The sequence below is a fragment of the Lepidothrix coronata genome, unplaced genomic scaffold, assembly GCF_001604755.1.
Source record: "Lepidothrix coronata isolate B3197 unplaced genomic scaffold, Lepidothrix_coronata-1.0 Scaffold108, whole genome shotgun sequence".
Classification (NCBI taxonomy): domain Eukaryota; kingdom Metazoa; phylum Chordata; class Aves; order Passeriformes; family Pipridae; genus Lepidothrix; species Lepidothrix coronata.
Window position 1 is genome coordinate 457850 of NW_016690288.1, and position 19724 is coordinate 477573.

The window sequence follows — 19724 nt, forward strand, 5'->3', positions numbered from 1 at the left end:
CTTTGTCACAGCATTTATCACTCAGTTTAACAATACTTTCAGAGGGGATAATGATCCCATGATGGTAACAATGAAAAGGGTGAGGGGGGAGCTGACAGATATGATGGTTATTTAAACATTGAAGCATAGGATTGTTTAGTTAGAAAAAGACCTCCAAAATTAACAAGTCCAACCACCAAACCAGCACCAACACCATGTTCACCACTAATCCATGTCCTCGAGTGCCACATCCATACATTTTTTGAACATTTCCAGGGATGGGGAGTTTACTACCTCCCTGGGCAGCCTGTTCCAGTGCTTGACAGTCCTTTCCATGAAGAAATTTCCCCCACTATCCAACCTAAACCTCCCCTGGTACAACTTCAGGCTGTTTCCTCTTGTCCTGTCCCTTGTTCCCAGGGAACAGAGCCTGACCACCCCCCGGCTCCCCCCTCCTGTCAGGGAGTTGTAGAGAGTGAGAAGGTCCCTCCTGAGCCTCCTTTTCTCCAGGCTGAGCCCTCCCAGCTCCTCCTCCTCAGACTCGTGCTCCAGACCCATTTTTCAGCACAGAGGGAGCCCTAAAGGGAACCACTTGTGGTAGGGTGGCCTGGAACACTCTGGGACCACACTGAGCCCGACCACTGAGGGAAACATCCTTGGAACTGTGAGGTTTGATGGCAGAAAAAGGGCTGGAACAACACAGCCACATGAACTGGCACCTGTGGACAAGGAGCATCTTCTGACCACAAAGGTGGTGAGAGAAATCACAGAATCATGGAATATCCTGAGCTGGAAGGGACCCACAAGGATGGAATCCAACTCCTGGCCCTGCACAGGACACCCCAATAATCCCATCATGTGCCTCAGAGCCTTGTCCAAGCTCTTCCTTCACACATGTTTATCACTAACAGCCCTCACAGACTTATTGCTCACATGCTCCTACAACAAATCCAATCAAGGACACTAATTATCCCATTTCCAATGGTATGGACAGTATTAAAATCTACAGAGAATTGTAACAAAATAAGACAAAATATTAATTAAGAGCAGTCCCAGAAACAAGCAGGAAACACTAGCTGGGTAAAGCAGCAACACGGAATTCCAGGCAGCTTTTTCCTCATAAAGTCAAAACCAAATAAAAGCACCACTGTAGAAAGATGAAACCTGAAAACAAGCATCAACAGTGGAGGAAAAGTGGATTTTTTTTTTCCCCTTTTTGAAGGAACTACGTGTGTACCAAACCCACCTAAGGCTGCCATGGAACAACTCCTCCCTCGGACAGCCTGGGTGCACCAGATGGGCAATGCTGGAGTGATCCCATTTCCCTGGGTGCACAGATCCCTGGAGATGTGGGAGCCAGGGAGAGCCCGTGTAATAATTTTATTATCACTGTACACTTTTATCAGGGCCGAAGGAGTGGTTGTTATAAGCTTGTACTGCTCTCATTTTATGATGGCTGTCTCCAGGAAGAAGATAATAGTTCCCAGATAAGGACATCTCGGAACAGACTTGAAAGACAAGGAACAAAGCCATTGCCTTGGAGTATCCTGTCTTTAACAACACTGTTTTGCCAATGCAGGGAAATAAAAGATAAAAGGACTATAAACAGTTAAAAAGTAACCTGATCCTTGTGAATAGAGGCAGGTGGTTATGATCAAAAGCCAAGGCAGGATTTAAAGACACACTCCCCCAGCAGCAAGAGAGAACTGGTTTGAGTTGCACAAGGCAATTACACCACCCTTGAGATCCCAGGATGTCTGCAGGAAGCTGGGACCTGCCAGCATCCCCAGGGAGGAACTCAGGCAGGTGGAGGGAAGCAAAGCCAGGCTTGCTGAGGTTTGTTTCAAAGTCCTTTCTTCCCTGGTTGGGTTGGAAATCAAACACCTGCCTTCAGAGAAGTTGGTAATGGCTGTGGATTACTGGCCAGGAAGTGAGGCACAGATGGTAAATGGAAGCTGAGCTTTCTGAAATGGTCAGAGGAAACCACACCCCAAAATTTAACAGGGCAGAAAGCCTGACTGCTCTCAAAGACATGCAGAGACTCTACCCAGGGCAGGGACCCTCCAAAACCAAGCAGTTCAGGATAACAAGTTTTATTTGACATCCTTGGAGAAACCGCATAAATGCAAAGTCATGTGGACAGTTCCAAAGCAATGATGTAGTCAGTGGGGACAAAGGGGAAACTGTAAATCACCCCCAAAATCTCTGCATTCTTAAGGAAGAGAGAACAGGCAGCAGACTGCAAAACTCCACCAGCATTTCCCCAGTCCAGTGTCTCCAAGGCATTCTCAAAGAAACCAGTGTCCTGGAACTGTCCAGTCCACAGGTGATAGGGATGCCTTTCCTGGCTGAGACAGAGATGAAAGACTGAGGGATACCAGTGGTTTCAAGGAAAGGATTATAGGGAATGCACAAATGAATATGTCCATCAAAGCTTAATAAAATCCTGCTGGCTTAATGCCACCTGCTGCAAAGAGAGGAGCAGTGCTTCTCCAAGAGTCCTGGGCTCCCCCAGGAGTAGAAAACCAGCTGCAAACACTGATGTGCTGGTGGGAAAGACCTTGTAGAGATCCCCACTCCAACTCCCTGCTCACCTGCAACAGTGAGATGGGAAACACCTTAATGATGGAGAAACCCCTCTCCCTGGGGATCTGCCCCAGCCCAGCACCACGTCCTGGGGAATGGCTTTTTTTTCCTCTCATGTCCATTCTGAGCCTCCCAATCTGCACTTTGTGGCTGTTGGCCCTTGCTCTGTCACGTGCCCCTGTCAGGAGGGTTTCAGTCCATCCCCTCTGCGAATGCCCCCCCAGCAGCTGGAGGCAGATCACCCCTCCAGCTTCTCCCGTTCCAACTGAACGAGCCTTGCTCATTCCCAGACTCCCCAGCATCCCAACAGCTCTCCACTGGCTCATTCCCAGCTCCTCACAAAGCTGAACAGCTGCCCCAGTGTATGAAAACTGTTTGTCACGTCAGAGAACAACTGACCAGGAAGAAACCCATGATGGACGGATCCTCCAAACTCCCGAATGTCTTCCAGGAGGAATTAGAGCCCTAGCATTATAAACCACCTGAGTCAGCAATTACCCTCTCTGCCAGCTCTGCCATTTGGGCTGTATTCCTTCTGCAATTCCACGATGTGAAAGGCGGAAAGAAAAGGGATCTGGCTCAGACACTGAACTGCCTGAGGGTTGTCGAGGCCGGGAAGGAGGATTAGCTGGAGTTTGACTCACCCACCGCTCTGCGCGAGGATGAGGAAGGGAAAGTAAGGGAAGAGGAGAGTGGGGAGAGCCTGGTGGGGAAACACTCACTTGTAATTGTTGTTGATGTCAGAGACGCGCCAGACGTTCTGCAAGTCAAAGCCCATCCTCACCAGCTCCATCTCAAAGCGGTACCTCACGTGGTCTCCTGGAGAGCAGAGCACAGGGACTTACTGACAGTACCGAGGGCATCTGAACGTGTTCATGGCAACTACTCCAGGCTGGAGAGAATCCCACGCTGCTTTGGGTTGGGAGGGACACTAAAGATCACAGAGTTCCAACCACCGGCTGTGAACAGGGACACCTTCCACCAGCCCAGGTTGCTCCAAGCCCCGTCCAACCTGGCCTTGGACGTTTCCAGGGATGGGGCAGCCACAGCTTCTCTGGGCAACCTGTGCCAGGGCCCCCCCACACTCTGATTAAAGAATTTCTTCCCAATATCCCTCTGGCAGTTTAAAACCACTCCCCTTGTCACTCTCTGCCAACACAAAAAGTCCCCCTCCTCCTGTTATAAGCCCCTTTAGCCACTGGAAGGGGCTCTAAGGCTACCCCTTCTCCAGGCTAAACACCCCCAGCTCTCCCAGCCTGGCTCCAGAGCAGAGGGGCTCCAGCTCTCAGAGCACATCCACGGCAAGGAGAAACTCCAGGGCAGCTGGATGGCAGCAGGGACGGTGCTTCAGAAGCCAAAAAGACTTGTCCCTCAGAGGGGTTCCTCTGTTTATTTTGTCAAGTCAGATCACTTTTCGTCTCAGAGCACAGAGCAGGATGGAAACAGCCTCCCCAGGTCACTGAGGAAGTGTGGGGAGTTAATTTAATCCACTTTTGCCCTTCTGCCAGTGACAGCTTCCAAAGTGGATGTTGGGAACCCCACGGCAAGGAGTACTGAGCACCCACCCCGGGCAGTTCCTTCCTCCAGACTGCTCTCAGACGCTGACTCAGGGTTTGCTCTCTTATTTTTAGCCTCACCTCACGAATTCTGGATGCCTTTGTTGCTCCAGCGTCAAATCTTGCTAATAAATAAATACTGCAAAGCTCTTTGCCTCAGTCATATCCTGCAGCAACAACTTCCACAGGTGAGTTTATTTATACTTGAGAACACTACTTTCCCTAAAGGAAAGACAGCAAATATCTCCCAATTGCTGGTGTTTGGGGCATGATAAGGACACAGAATTTACCTTTTCTCTACCAGCTTCTCTTTGGTATCTCTTTCAGCTCTACTATTGAACCTCATCCCTCTATCCCAGCCTCTGTTTGGACATTTCACTCAGGCTACTGCTGCTCTCCTGTAGGATCAGCACATATTTTAAGCCTAAAACCAGGTTTCTCACTCATTTCAATCCCTTTTTGAACAGCTTAATCATGAATAAGACAAAGCAGCTGCAAGGGAACCTTGTGTTCCCAGAGAAGGGAAACTCCCAAGCCACACGAGGGCACCAGCACAGCTCTGGTGTTCTCTTTATGGATTCGAGGATTTGATTTGTGCCTGTGTAAGGACAAGCCAGAGCTCTCCACAGACCTGATCCCGGGAATGCCACAGCATTTCTGGGTGTTGGAGAAGAGATGCAGATGGGCTCATATTAATTAGGCTGCCTCAAAGCTGGTGATGTTTACAGGACAGCCTGAGCTCTCAATCATCATGGTGAGAGTGCTAAAGTATGGGATGTTTTCTTCCTTCACAAGGAGAAAGGGAAAAGCTGCTTCTGTGGTGCTGGCTCAGAATGTTCCCTATTATATTTATAACTGTAATTCTTTTTACTGTGCTTGTTCTCCTGCAGCACCCAGCCATCAGCTGGACTCAGGATGAGCCAGCAAGGTGAATTTGGGCTATGGCTGCAGCAGAGCACAAGACACAGCCAGACAGGGTTTATGAACAGCTAAATTGCACTGCAGTGCTCCTGGGCAGAGGAGCAGGAAGGGGACAGGGAGGAGCTCACCGGGACGGCACAGATGTGCATGTTGATCCTCCTCATCCACGCAGACTCCCAAGCACCAGGCGTGGTAGGCAAATGCAAAGAGGTCCTCAGGCTTGGCAGGGCGGGCGATGGCTCGGGTCAGCCTCTTCAGCCACTCCTGGCACTGCTTGAAGGTGGAAAAATGGCACCTGCGAGCACAAAGGCAAATCAGCCTCAGTGGGGACATTCATCCGTGGCCATGGACAGCTCAATTCCCACGGCAGCACAGAGGGAGACACCAGAGCTGGTCAGGGCCTGCAGCAGCAGCCACCCCACAGCAACACAGCGGGTACCTGATCACTTTGGAGTCCTTGCAGACGATGTGAAGCTGGAACATATCCCGACACTCCACGCTTTCCATCATCCTCAAAGGCACCTGTGGGGGAGGGACAGATGTAGGGCATGACAAGGCACAGCACGACAGCAGCCCCAGCAGCCCTGCCCGCGGGCCCCTCACGCTCATCACGGCTCCAGCAGCAATCACGAGCTGCCACTGGGAACCACAAACCCACTCCCGGGGCTCTGGAGCTTCATGACTCAGCGTGCAGCTCCTTCCATGATTACTATTCTGATTCCTGCTCTGTCCCTGGGTAATCTCCCACAGGGGGCCAGTTACTGACTCAAGTGCTTCCAGCCAAACACAGGTAACTGAGCCCAACAGCAGCTGCAGTAAGAGGTGGCAAGTCGAGACAGTGAGAGAAAGCCTCAGGCTCCCACTGTCTGACTCTGGGTTGGTGAGAAGTCTCATTAAAACTGGCCTGCAAGAGACCTCAACAGCCTTAAAACCACCGAGGTTAAAGCTTGAATTTAGAGACAACAGCAAAGGAAAGGCCTAATTAGTATCCAAAAGAAAACCCCACCCTCACGCCTCAGTACAGTAGCAGAACAGCAACTGCATGCCTAGAGGCAGCATCAGGCCTGGCATCCTTTGAGAAGCACCTTCCACAGCCCACCACCACAGCCCCCCGAAAAGGGTTATTCCCACCCCTCCCCACACTGAAACCACGCGAGAGGTGCCGGACCCAGACTCACGTTGATCACGGAATCCTTGAATTTGATGTGCAGGCGGTAGTTGGAGATGGCGATCACGGCGTCGTTGGCATGGCCCAGGTACTCCACCCCCTCACCCTGCAACACAGTGAATGGCACCTGCAAGGGAGACAGCGCTGGGTCAGCACCCACACACAGCCAGCACATACCCCAGCCACAGAAAAGGAGATCCTTGGGCACCGGAATTCCCAGAGCCGCTCTTCCCACTGCCTCTGCAGTGCATCTCCCGTGGGAAACCATTCCCAGCAATGTGCTCCTCGTGCCCTGAGAGCTGACAACAGCATGGAACAGCACTGGACCCACTGCCCAGCCCCACACGTGGATCTGCTTCCCAAGGATGCCTCCAGAGCACCTCCTGAAGGATCATGCTTATGGAGGAGAGGTGTGAGCACACACACTGCACACCCGGCAGTGAGGGTGTGCAATGGGGCAGAGGGATCGATGATCCCTGCTCTTAGGAGAGGGCAAACCAGCCCTGGGACAAGGGGCAGCACTGGAAGGGGCTGCCCAGGGAGGTGGTGGAGTCCCCATCCCTGGAGGTGTCCAAGGAAGAACCGGACGTGGCACTGGGGGACAAAGCTGGGGGTCAGGCACAGGACCTGATGATCTTGGAGGGCTTTTCCAACCTTCATGATTCTGTGATGGATCAGAATTCCCTGCCCCAGGGCAGTGTCACCTGTGTGATCCTGCACCACTGAAATGGTCATCACTGCGAGACTCATCACCACTTACCATCCAGGTAAGCAAATGAACCAAAGTTGTGCCCAGTTTCTGCTAACCAGGCAGAGGGAATCTCTCTGTAGAGTTATTTGTATGACTGAGGAAGCTCGTCCTGGTTAATCCACAACAAAGCTAAAGTCACCTGAATTCCATTTTTTTAGTGTTAAATATCTAGATAATCAAGTGTCTCTGTGTCCCTCCCCATCAGCCTGGACATGCCGTAGCTATTTTTAAAACGTGGGATCCTGGCAGACAGTCAAGTCTGACTTTTCTTATATTAAAAAAAAAGAAGGCAGAACAGCCTAAAATTCACCAGGCCCCTTTGTCCTTAGCTAATCAGGCTCCTCCTGTTCCCTGAATGCCACCTACACCAGGTGATGTCGGCAACCAATTATGCAAAAAATGTCATAGTGATTTATCATTTCAGCCAGAGCTGGAACCTGCCAGACAAGGCAGCTGATGGCACAATTCATTACACTGTAATTAGTGCAAGTCAGACCACCTTCTCTTTATTTCTAACTTGTTTCTAAGGCTTGTGCTGCCTAAAAACCTGAATTTCCTGGATTTCAGACTTCAAGTGACAACTGTACAAACAACTTCTCCTTTCTTTGTACAAAAATAACCACCTTAGACTGCCATGTGTCCGAACACCCTTTAAAAGTATTAATTATTTGCCATGAAGAGAATATCCTCTATTTATTTCTGCAGTTTATTTCTGCGTGCTTGCCAGAGCTGTTTTTAGCTGGCATGTGTTTCTTCTGCTTACGTGGCTCTTTCACACAGCACCAGAAGGGAGACAGATTAGAAAGGGATGGAAAGGCTGCAAGAACTGACAGAGGGAAATCCTGGAATAAACTGGCAGGTGCCTGAATACAGCTTGTTATCAAGCCACTGGCATCCTTTTGGAATCACAGAATTGTGGAATGGTTTGGGCTGGGAGGGGCCTTAAAGCTCATTTTGTTCTAACCCCCTGCCATGGGCAGGGACACCCTTCACTAGCACAGGTTGCTCCAAGCCCTGTCCAACCTGGCCTTGGACACTTCACTTTACATTCAAATAACAATTTACTGAAGGGAAATTACCTTTGGAGGGGTGATTTATGGTCCTCCATGCAGAAGACTTAAAGCAGAGGCTGTTCTTCTCCAGGAGCCTCAGCTCAGAGTCATTTCAGCAGCTTCACCCCCCCAAAAGCCTCAGACCAGCAGCCTTGACCCCAACAACTCCTCAGCCCATGGTTGCTCCTTCAAGACAACACCTCTCAGTCCTTGCTTTGCCCAGCACCTTTTGCCAAGGCAATGCTGATCCCAGAACAATCTCAGACACTGCAGCAGCAGCGGGAACAAGGTGAGCCTGGCTCCAGCCCCAGGAGGAGGACAGTGAGCCCTGGATGATGTCAAAGGAAGCACCAAACCCCCGAGGGCTGTGCTCCTGCCCTTGCTGCACAGCGGCAAAGCACCCGGGGCTCTTCCAAGGGTTTTTTGCAGCAGGAGGCTGGCACCATATGGAGGTGTCTCCTTCCAGCCACTCTGCAGCAGGAAAATGCCAGGAGCAACGTGTACCAGGGCCAGAGCAGGCAGTGCAGTCACTGCACCAAGCACGGCCCCGCTCCAACAGGACAGAATATCCTGAGCTGGAAGGGACCCACAAGGATCATCAAGTCCAACTCCTGAGCAAATAGCCCATACTGGGATAGAACCTGCAACCTTGGCACTATTAGCATCACACTCTAATCAACTGAGCTAATCCCCTGTCCCAGGGAGCATCTCCCTGCTGCAGAGCCACGCAGGCAGCGTCACGTTCCTCACTGCCAGCGAGGACAGGGAATACCCAGCCTGGCTGTGCATCACATCATGCTCCAGCCTCGTTTCCCAGAGGCAGGAGGTGCTGTACACATCCTGGCAGGGCTGGGAAGGCAGGGATGGTGCGTTTGGAATGACTGGCAACACGTGGAAGGACCCACCACTCCAAATGTGACCTTTGGCACTGGCCAGCCCTTGGCCTCCAGGCTGTCCTGGGCTGGAGAGCCGCCCTGCAGAGCCCAGCTGCCACATCCCAAAGCTGTTTGGGTGTTCTGACTTCCTTACCTGCAATGATTCCTCCTCCTTTACGAGCTCCTTCGGGGGGAACAAGTCCTTGGCCTGGATGTACTCCAAACTGGGAGGGCCCTCCTCACCCTGCAGTGCAAACAAGAGCACACAGTCAGACAGGTCCCAGTCAGCACGTGCTGTGAAAGCCAAAAACTGAAGCTGCTGGATACTCTCAGCACCCCAGGAGCCTGGGGATGCCTGTGCATGGAAATGCCTGTTGTGCCTCTGGACCCCAGCAGCTCCTCTGTTGCAGAGTCCCCACAGCACACTAAAGGCCAAAGCAGGTCTCCAAGTCCTGCCTCTTCCAGCTGAGTGGTGTTTGGAAAGCCAAGCAGATGCACCTTGGCCAGCACGGGATCTGGGACTGATGTGACAGTAATTTGTCACGTCAGCTGTTCCCCTGGTACCTCCCCCGGTACCACGGCAGACACAGCATGACACAGAGGGTTTCCATCTACAGTCCAGCCTCAAACAACTCTTCCTCCTCTTAAGGACTGCTTTCTTTGAGGAGTTTTCATTTTCACTTTCAGCCCACAAAAATCTGGCAAGAGCCTGAAGTTTCTTGAGGAGAATATACAAGTGGGAAAAGTAACCCAACAACAACTGCACCTCAGTGCACCCAGTTCACAGCAGGCATTACTGACTGGTGCCAGCACCCAAGCAGGGCACTGAGCCCCAGTGGACGTGTCCATACTGCTCGGATGGACACCCCAGAAAGCCCATGGAGGCCTCAGGGTGGTCTGAGAGGACACACAGATCCTGAACATGCCACCCTTGACAAGTAGAGTGTGTGTCTCAGTTTAGGACCTGGGAATCTTCAGTCACTCGTAGAATCACAGACTAACCCGAGTTGGACGGGACTCACAAAGATCAAGTCCAACTCCTGGCCCTGCACAGGACACCCCAACAATCCCACTGTGTGCCTGACAGTGTTGTCCAAACGCTCCTTGAGCTCTGGCATGAAATGTCAGTGCCAATTTTCACCAGCCCTCCCACAGACCTTGTCAAATCACCGTGTTGTCTGAAGGAGCAGCACTCAGATGCTCACTGATGGGAGCCCAGGACGGTGTTAACTCCACATGTATTTGGGAATGTTTTCTTCGGAATGCCTCCTAACTGTAGCTTCTTTAGGCTCCAGCATTTACCAGGAAACACTCTGTTCTGTAAGCACTGAGTAATATTTTAAAATGAAATATCTTTCTGGGTATGCCACCCAAGCCAGAATCTGAATTTTAACCTGAAGAAAGGAGATGCCAATCCTTCTGGCTCAGGAATATATAAAATGATGCTGAATCCCCTTGCGTTAGTGACAGGGGCTGAAGCCTTGTCATCCACAAGAACAGCATGGCCTGAGGCGCTCCCTGGACCTCAGACGGGGGTGACCAGACCCGCCCCAGCCCATCTCCAAGGAACCTGCACACATGCTGTTATAACTGGTGTAAAACTCGGCATCAACCCCAGCTAAAGGGAAAGGCACTGCCCCTCCTCACCCCCACTGTGATGGACACAGGGCACAGCTCCTGCCAGAGACTCGCTCCCACGCCGAGGCACAAAGGGAAGGTGTGTGCCCCTGCCGGTGCGGCAGCCGGGGAGCAGAGATCTCCCATCACCACTTTGCAGCTCGCAGAGAAATCCCAGTGAGCAGCAGGAACTGGAACAGGGCAGCCCGAGCTCTCCACCGGCCTGGGTGTCCTTGAGTCCCGCCTGGCCTGCGGCGCAGGGCGGGCGGGAGGCTGAGCATCTCCTGCTGCCACATCCCATCCCGGCCACCGGCAGGGCGGGGGCTCAGGGCCCCGCGCTCTTCGCAAGCCGTCTGAAGCCCTCAGAGCCCATTTGGCCATGAGTCCCCCGGGGAGGGGTGGACAGTGGGTCTGCAGAAGGGGCATCAGAGCAGGAAAACTCCTCTCCCCGAAGGTATAAAAGCCAGGGAGCTCGGGACGCCCTCCCAGCACAGCAGCACCAGCACAGGAGGGGTCCTGCACGCCCTGCGAGCGCCGCAGCCATGGCGGGAGCGGAGCTCCCCTGGGGTCGGATGCTCTCCACGGTAATTTTCCAGCTCCAGGCAAGGACCGGCCGCATCCTGCGTGGCACATCATGGCACACGGTGGCCGGGGCCTTCGGGCTGCTCAGGGACTGCCGTGCCCTTGGACCGGGGCAGGGCGGCGGTGACCGGCCACTGTGTCGCCCGGCGGGAGCCAGGAAAGGGGATCCCCCCTCTCCACGCCCAGCTGGGCAGACCCAGGGCAGAGGATGCTGGAGAGAGCATCTGCCTTACGGCCCCGCTTCCATGGAGGAGGGGAGGGGAATGAAAAGCAGCACTTACAAAGCAGTTGAGCATGGAGCAGGAGACGCGGCCTGGCAGACTCATGTTCATTTCCCGAGGCGGCAGCAGGGCCGGGCAGGCACAAGCAGCATCTCCTCCCTGCGGCTCCGAGCTGCGGCCGCGGGCCCGGCGCTGCGGCAGCGTCCCCGTCCCCGCTCCGCCGGGAAGGGCAGGAGCATCCCGGCCGCCGGCGGCCCGAGCAGGTGCCGCCGCCGCCGCTGACAATGGAGGGAGGGCGGGCGGAGGACGGGCAGACTCCACCTCCCTCCCGAGGCGGCCGAGCGCGGCTCTGCCATCTGAGCGTCTCCCTGACAGGCGAGGCAGAAAATGGAGCGGGCGGCGCAGGGACCGCGGCCCCGCCGGGAGCGGCCCCTTCCTCGCCCCTTCCCGGCGGGGCGGCCCCGGGAGGTGCATTCCCGGCCCCCGGCGCTGCTCCCGCCGGCACCTGCCTCGTGCCGCACTGATGGCGGGAGCGCCGGGAACAATAGCGGGAAGGCGGCTTCATGGTCCGGCACCGAGTCCTCTGCCCCGGCTTTGCATCCCAGAACTGAGCCCTCCGCCCCAAACCCTCCGCCCTGACATCAAACCTCTGCCCTCCGGCCCAGCACCGACCCCTCGGCCCCAGCACCAAGCCTTCTGCCTCGGTACCAAGCCATCCACCCCAAGCCACCCACTCTGGCACAGACACTTCCACGCCGAGCCCTCCAGCTCAGCATTGACCCCTCTGCCTCGACCCCTCTGCTCCGGCCGTGCTCCCAGATGCTCAGCCAGGACCTCCCACTGCACCTCTGAGCCCCCATCCTCCTCCAGTCCTCTCTACCTGGACATGGAGATGAGGACAAAGGGGCTGCCCTGCTGCTGGCTCACTGCAGAACACTCCCAAGACTAAGTCCCCCTTCCCAGGAGCTCCCGTGCGTGCAGGGAGCAGCTGGATGTCCCCAGCTCCCACCAGCACCTGTGTGCCCGAGCTCAGTCCCTGGTGTGGGAAGGCTCCCCAGGGCCACTGCTCCCCTTGCTGACCATGTGGACAGTCAGCTCCCATTTGGCGACACTCACAGACACAGATGCAGGAAATGCTGTGGTTGAGCACCCACACCCCCCCAGCCCCCCAGGAGCTCACCTTTACTACTTTCAAGCCCACAAGCAAATAGCTCCCAGGTCACAGCCCATCCTAGAAGCCACAGGACAGTGGTTTCCTGGGGAAAACCATCTCCATTTCTACCATCAGCTGCTGCTCTGCCTCCACCGCTGAGCCAGAGGGAGAATCTCTTTCTTCAAATGTAAAATTAAAACCCGGCCCTTCATCAATCCTCCAAGGCCCAACTGTTTTGCTCAAATCACACCAGCTTTCTGCCCTGAAAACAAAACACAAATCCAAAACAGAGCACAGCCCGTAGCTGTTGAGCTCCTCTTAGATGTGGTTGCCCCAAAACCACCACAGACAGCTCTCCCCAGCAATACCAATGAGATCTCAAAGGGTTTTTCTCAAGTCAGACAAAAGATTTGGGCATTTCTCTGCAAAATTGTTCAGTGTTAGATTATTCAGAGCTGCTTTGGCCATGGGACAGCTTTGTGACACCCAGACCTGCTGCCTGCTGTCACTGCAGGGCAAAACACAGTTCCCTGAGCTCTCTTGCTGGGAAAACAATCCCACAGACTGCCCAGGGTCACACCGGATAAAAGACTTGGAAGAACATACAACCACACCTGGAGATAAGCTGTGAAATCCCATTTCACCTCGGCTCTGTCCCACTCCAACATTTACATGGAGTGGGGTGGGTGAACCTCAGGCACTGCCCATCCTCAGGGGCACCCAACTCAAGCTGGCACCCACAAACCAAAACACAAGGAGAGTAGAGGGATATGGATGAGGACAGAGAGTTATGGATGAGAACAGAGGGTTAAGGATGAGGTTATGGATTTGTCTGGGCCAAATGTGAGTGGCAGGGGAGGTGCCCTGCTCCCTGCAGGTTCTCTGAGGGGAATGCCAGAGGTGTGCTGAGCAAGCAGAGCAGCAGAAGGTGGAAGAAACCTTTTATACCGGAGAGAAAGTAGAGCTATAAACACTGTAAAGTCAATATTTATTCTTTTTCCTAACATGTATCAAGGGAAAAGCAGCACAGCAGGTCTGGGGAACAGCTGAAGCACAGGAGTCTCTTGGGCAGAGTTCGAGCATACATTGTTATTGAGAGCAGACAACACATGACCAGTGTTTATAACACACAAAACCATGGACAAGGCAGGTAAGAGTCTGCTCTGACCCATGGCAAGATTTTTAGGACCAAGGCTCAGTTCAGGGCCTGGTATGGGGCCTGTTTGCAGCTCGAGTTGCAGAAGGACCTTTGTAACCCCCCTAAGCCGCAGCTGCGCCGAGTTAAAGGGCTGCTGGTCAGAGCAGGACTTTGAATTTCCAACCTAAGCCGACCTGAACGGCCACAAATAGAACTGCTTCTGCTTTCACTGAAATATTTTTGTACTTTTAGCATTAGAAAAAGATTCACACGTGGCTTAGAAACTTCTGCCCGAGTGCTGAGCCTGGTGCAGAGCAGAAGCAGATCTTGCCCCGCAGTTCAGTGGTTTGACAGAGTTTCAGGAGGAACTGGATTCAGACTCTGCTTTCACTTCCTTCAACAGTTCCCAAAATACCTGCCCTCCTTTCCCCTCCAGTGACCCAGGCAAGGCCAGGAGTGGTGCTGGGCAGCCGGGGTGGCCCAGCACGGGACTCCAGCCTCCTGAGCTGGCTTAGCCACAGGGATTTCCTGAATGCCACCTCGGATGCCTCCCTGGCTGAGCAGCTGAGTTCTGCTCCACTATCACGAATCACCAAGGAAGAGAAGGTTATTTTCACACAACTGGGCTCCTCCTTGTGCATGTGTGTGTTCATGCAGGCAGAGAGAAACCTCCCTCATCATCTCCCAGCCACAACAATCCAAAAGGTTCCTCGGCTCTGAGGAATCAGAGCTGAATATAACCTAGGCAGTTGGTAGGGATTAACCCTTTTCCCTCTCACTAGTACTGCACAGTGTTCCTGTGCTGCTCTTCCCACCCCTCTGGGCTCCCACCCTGCAGGTAAACAGCTTGCAACCTCTCCTGAGGGTCCCCAAAGGGATTTAGAGGCTCGGAGATAACACAGAGCTTGGCAAAGACAGGACTGGCATTCAAGGGGCCATCCTGCAGCCTCCAAGGGAGATGATATTCCCTATGGAAACATGCCTGCGTGCACCAGGAGCCCAGCCTGCAGCATGGGCTTCACAGGGGTGAGCTGCCATCTGGTCCCACGTGCCCAGGGAATCCGTACTGGGAGCAGGGGACAGGCACAGAGATGCTGAAATCTCTCTCATGACCTGGAGCCAGTCAACACCTTAAATGAATCATTTTGCCAATGGCTGGCCCAGCATTCCACAGGTTTGGGAATGGGTGGGGGTCAGGGAGCAGCTAATTCCCACCCTGCCAGGTCACCTCTGCAGGGTCTGCAGCTCAACCTCTCCAAAACTGACAATTGTCCCAAGCAAAGGTCTGCAAATGTCCCAAATTGCTGAATGACTCACAGATTAGCTGGGGGAGCCCAAACCCTGTGTGAAATACAGTTGCTGGCAGAGTCTGTTCCCTGCAGAAAGGGTGAGAAGAGCCACAAGCTGATCACAGGGCTGGAACACTTCCCCTATGGAGCCAGGCTGGGAGAGCTGGGGGGGTTCACCTGGAGAAGAGAAAGCTCTGGGGAGACCTGAGAGCCCCTTCCAGGGCCTAAAGGGGCTCCAGGAGAGCTGGAGAGGGACTGGGGACAAGGGATGGAGGGACAGGACAAGGGGGAATGGCTTCCCACTGCCAGAGGGCAGGGTTAGATGGGATATTGGGAAGGAATTGTTGCCTGTGAAGGTGGTGGGGAGGCCCTGGCACAGGTTGCCCAGAGAAGCTGTGGCTGCCCCATCCCTGGAACCGTCCAAGGCCAGGTTGGAACCTGGGCTAGTGGAAGGTGGAGGCAGGGGAGAACCAGACAAACTTTAAAGTCCCTTCCATCCCAAACCATTCCATGATTCCAAGAGGCAAACCAGTCACATCCACTGCAGGGAGGTGCCACCACACCTGACTCAGACTTCTGTGGGCAGGGACACCCTTCCCGACCCTGACATGGCTTTATCCTGCATTTATTTTTGGTGCCACAAATAAAATTACTGTAAAATTATTTGCTTGGGCAGAAGGCACCACATCTATCCCTTCTACAGAATAAGGGTGGGCTTTTCATCCCCCCAGCACAGTGCATCCTGCAGACAGAGAGGAGGGAGGGCAAGGGATGGCAGGGATCCGAATGCACAGCCCTGTCCCTGGGAGCACATCCACTGCCCAGACCGCCCTGATCTGCCTCCAGCTGGAGAACTCTGACAGGAAAATTGGCAGGAGGAGCTGACTGCCCTGGGAAGGGACTTCCAGGACACGAGAAGCAAGTCAAAAACAGCCAGGGCAGCTCTGCTTGACAGCCGGGGGCTCTGGCAGCAGAGGGGCCATCAGGGTACTCCAGTTTAGATCCTTCCAGGTCTGAATATTTGTTTTGGATGAAGATCAAGGTAGGAACTGGTCATCTAGATCTTTTTTTTTCAGGTAAGGAGGGGGAGGGAAAGACTCGTATCATTTATCTCATCCTAGAATTTAAAATTTCTCCTCTTCCTGCTTGGCAGGCGCCTGCACTGGGATGAGATGAACTGCACTCAGACACGGATTTCTCTCTCTCTCCATAAACTGATGCAGGGAGCTGACGAGCTGTGGCCAAAGGGACTTCTTGTTCTGCCTCCCCTACTTCTGTTGCACGAAGGGCATCTTTGTTTCGGGTCCCCCCTACAAGAATAGTTCATTTCCTCAAAGCCTAAGGATGAACTAAAAGGCTGCTGAGCCACTGAGGTGGCCTCCCAGAAATAAACCCCTAAACCTGTGCAAAGAGAAGTTGCTGGTTTATAGCCCATAAATCAGGACCGGGATGGCGAGTTGTCGTCTTTTCATCTTCACAGGATGACAGAAGAGCTTACAGATCCGTAATACTGCATTTAGTATTTGCTCAGGAATTTGCCCAGAGGTGAGCACGGAACAGAATATGGAGAAGGAAACCTTTGAGAAGAGGGACAAAAGGGCAGAAGTCGCGGGCTGTCGACTCCATGCACCTCAAGAGGGGACAAGGGAGGGCTGAGCTGCAAACCCCCACCTGGGAAAAGTCATGGGCCCCTCCAAAGGGTAAGAACCGTCACGGAAACTCAGATGTTTACATTCCCAGTATTCCCAGCAATAAGAAGAGGGAATGCTGCCATGGGAGCTGTACATGCAGTGAGAGCTGAGCACTGAGCAGAGCAGCACCTGCACTAACGTACCTGCCAGGGGAGTTTTAAGTAATGTATTAAGGTACCAGGGCTCCGTTGGCCAGAGTTAAGGATTAAACCAGCACTAGTGTGGTCTTCAAGGTCATTCCCATCACAGCTGGTCTTTGGGGAAAAGCAGGAAGAGTCTTGCAATCCCACCTCTGAACTGACACTCGCCCAAACATCTGTGCAGCAGAAAGGGCAGAGCAGCTGCTGAGCCACAGCTGGGCTGCTGCTGAGTCAGGGAGAAGCTTCTGGGCATGCCCTTGCTAACTAGGGGGCACTGGTGCTGTGCCCTCTGCCTCCAGTGATCACAGGGAATTCAGGAAGCACTCAGTGTGCCTGCAGGGAACAGGATTTCCAGCCAGCCCTGGAGAGCTCCAGCCCCAAAGCACCCCGGGGGTGAGCAGACTGGAGCATCCATTGAGCAGCAATCCACCTCCAGCCTTCCCTGTGTTTAACTTGGGAGTCACAGCCTTCTGGAGAGGTCCCAAAAGGACTCCAAGGAGGCTGTCAGGGGTTTACAGCAGCTCTCTTTGCCTTCAGCTGCTGACAGAGGCTCAGGTAAGTAGGTGGAGGCAAGTGCTTATTTCTCCAGCTCACAATTACAAGCCATTTTCTCTCCCTTGCCATGGGAGACAAAAAGCCTGTAAGTCCCTTCCCAAAATGGTGGGTGAGGAGGGGAGTTGTGGGGTTTCCATGGGATTTTTTTTTCCCCAAGAGAAAATAATGATTTTTTTTTTTTTTAAAATCGAAGGAACATTTTAATAAAATATGAAAAAGCCCTAAATCCTTTTCAGAAAGGCCTTTGAAAGGGTATCTTCAGGTGCTCATGAGGAGCAGAAAATCCTCTTGTCTAGAAGAAACCAAGCTGTGGTTACACCTAAGGGTGGGCAAGGCCAGGTCAGGATAAGATCTACCCAGACACAGGAAAGGAGCACAGGGAAAAGAATAATAGGTCCAAAGTTCCAGTCTGTGCACCCCAAAAAACCACAGAGCTCCAGGGAGGGGTGACAAGGACAAAAGTGGCTTTGCTACAGAGAATTTAAAAGACTAGAGCTCTTCAGATGTCTAAGGGGAATGTAAAATATGTAAGTAAGAAAGAATGTGAATGTCTAAGGGGACTGAGAATGCTGAAGGGCAGGAGGTGCCCCCAGGCAGCACCACACTTTACTGTTATTCCCTTTACAAGAACTGGGGACCAACCAAAACAACACGGGGCAGGTTCCAAAACACGGCTGGCACAGCTCTGACACACCGGGTTGCTGCTGCAACGTCTGGGTTTTGAAAAGCCTGATGAATTCACAGATGAAAAACCTACCAAGGGCTCAATGCATTGTTTCTGGATTACCAAGATCCTGCAGGACCTGACAGGTGAGGGCACACACCTGAGCCATGTTCCCCCTGCAGCAACCACTGGTGGTCCTGTCAGTGGGTGTCTGACCAGCCTGGCCTTCTCCACGTTACCTGGAGGGCGTTTTGATGCATTTTCCACGTGTTTATTCACTCTTTTTTCCCATTCATATCTGGATACATCTGCATCCCTCTCACCCCCAGAGAAGCTGTTGGGTTTTACACCTCCAATGTGACACCAGGGTAGTTCCAAGGGGAAGTGTAAGATCCTTTACCAGGTTACAAAGCAGGTGTTACTTTCACCTCTCCATCCCGGAGAAAGCTCCTCATCCTGCAGCTCTTCCAACAGGAAGCACAGGAGATCTTGAGGCAAAACCAGGGAGCACAAGGATAGGGACTACCCTAAAAATGCTGTGTGTGTAACTACTAGAGCTGAGAGTTCAACTAATGCAGAGAGCACGCTTCCTTTCCTATTCCAGCTGTTAACAGAACACGTGGGGGACAATCCCTCAGGAGATGTCACGATTTCCTCGAGCACTCTGCCAGATTTTTATCCCCTTTTTTTTTTTTTTTTAACATGTTTAACCTGAATTTTCATGTCCTCAATTGGAATTTCCAGCCCTCTGAGTGTCTCTGCTGTTCTCCTCAGCGCTCCTTCCCCCACGACAACACGCTCCTGGCAGTGGGAGCATGAAGAAGAAGCTGATGCTAATCCGTGTCACTGCAGCAAACTCAGGCTCTGCCCACCCACAGCCCCACATGCAGATCACCCCTCTTCAAACTACCACCCTCAGGGCACTCTCAGCATATTATCTTTCAACATTCCCAGTCTCCAGCTTTTTTTTTCCTCCCAGCAGATCCCTCGTATTTTGGGTTATTTCTTGCTGGAGGCATTAGAGGCCCTTTATCCGAGTTTATCAGCAATCTGGCTGCTTTGGCTGGGGTTCAGATTCTCTTCTACCACATTTTTCTGTGACTAATTCTTGTGAAATTTCTGCTACTTTGGTGGCACCAGAGCTGTTATTAACATGGTGTTAAATCCTTCACTGAGAGGTGACAGAGGAACACAATGAGAAACCCCAGCAATAAGTTTTAAAGTAAAAATAAATCATAAGCCACAAATGTCACTAGTCCAGGGAGACAGGAGAGGTTTCTAGTCTTACTTCCTTTTTTCCCCAATCTATTCCAACAACAGGTTTAGGGGTAAATTTATCCTACCAACAGCATCTTGCTGACAGTGATAAAAGCTCTCTGTGTTATACTATTAAATATAATACACAATACTATAGCACTCTTCTTGTTCATTCTTGCGTTTCTTCTCATGCATTTTGCAGCAATACAATATTTGGGCACACAGAGAAACAGACCACCCACAGAGGACAGAGGCAGACTGGAATCATGGAATCATTCGGGTTGAAAAAGCCCTCCAAGATCATCGAGTCCAATTGCCAAGGCCACCACTAACCCATGTCCCCAAGTGCCACATCCACGTCTGTTAAACCCCTCCAGGGATGGGGACTCCGCCACTGCCCCGGGCACCTGTGCCAGGGCCTGACCACACTTTCTGTGAAGAAAATTTCCCTGATGTCCAACCTGACCCTGCCCTGGCACAGCTGGAGGCCGTTCCCTCTCCTCCTGTCCCTTGTTCCCTGGGAGCAGAG

The 19724-nt window shown here is 52.8% G+C and overlaps 1 protein-coding gene across 2 annotated transcripts in view; it reads right to left on the reverse strand.

The window, feature by feature from the left end:
* MTMR4 (myotubularin related protein 4) overlaps nucleotides 1-19724 on the reverse strand; it is a 43884-nt gene that overhangs the window by 17080 nt on the left and 7080 nt on the right. The window contains exons 1-6 of one of the 2 annotated variants that reach the window (XM_017824063.1): nucleotides 11369-11419; nucleotides 9043-9132; nucleotides 6221-6337; nucleotides 5482-5564; nucleotides 5171-5337; nucleotides 3288-3384 (exon numbers count right to left, since the gene is read on the reverse strand). In XM_017824063.1, the coding sequence (XP_017679552.1) occupies nucleotides 3288-3384; nucleotides 5171-5337; nucleotides 5482-5564; nucleotides 6221-6337; nucleotides 9043-9132; nucleotides 11369-11419 (605 nt within the window). Of the gene's footprint in view, nucleotides 1-3287; nucleotides 3385-5170; nucleotides 5338-5481; nucleotides 5565-6220; nucleotides 6338-9042; nucleotides 9133-11368; nucleotides 11420-12575; nucleotides 12579-19724 lie in introns of those variants that run through there. The other variant, XM_017824064.1, reaches the window with a different exon arrangement.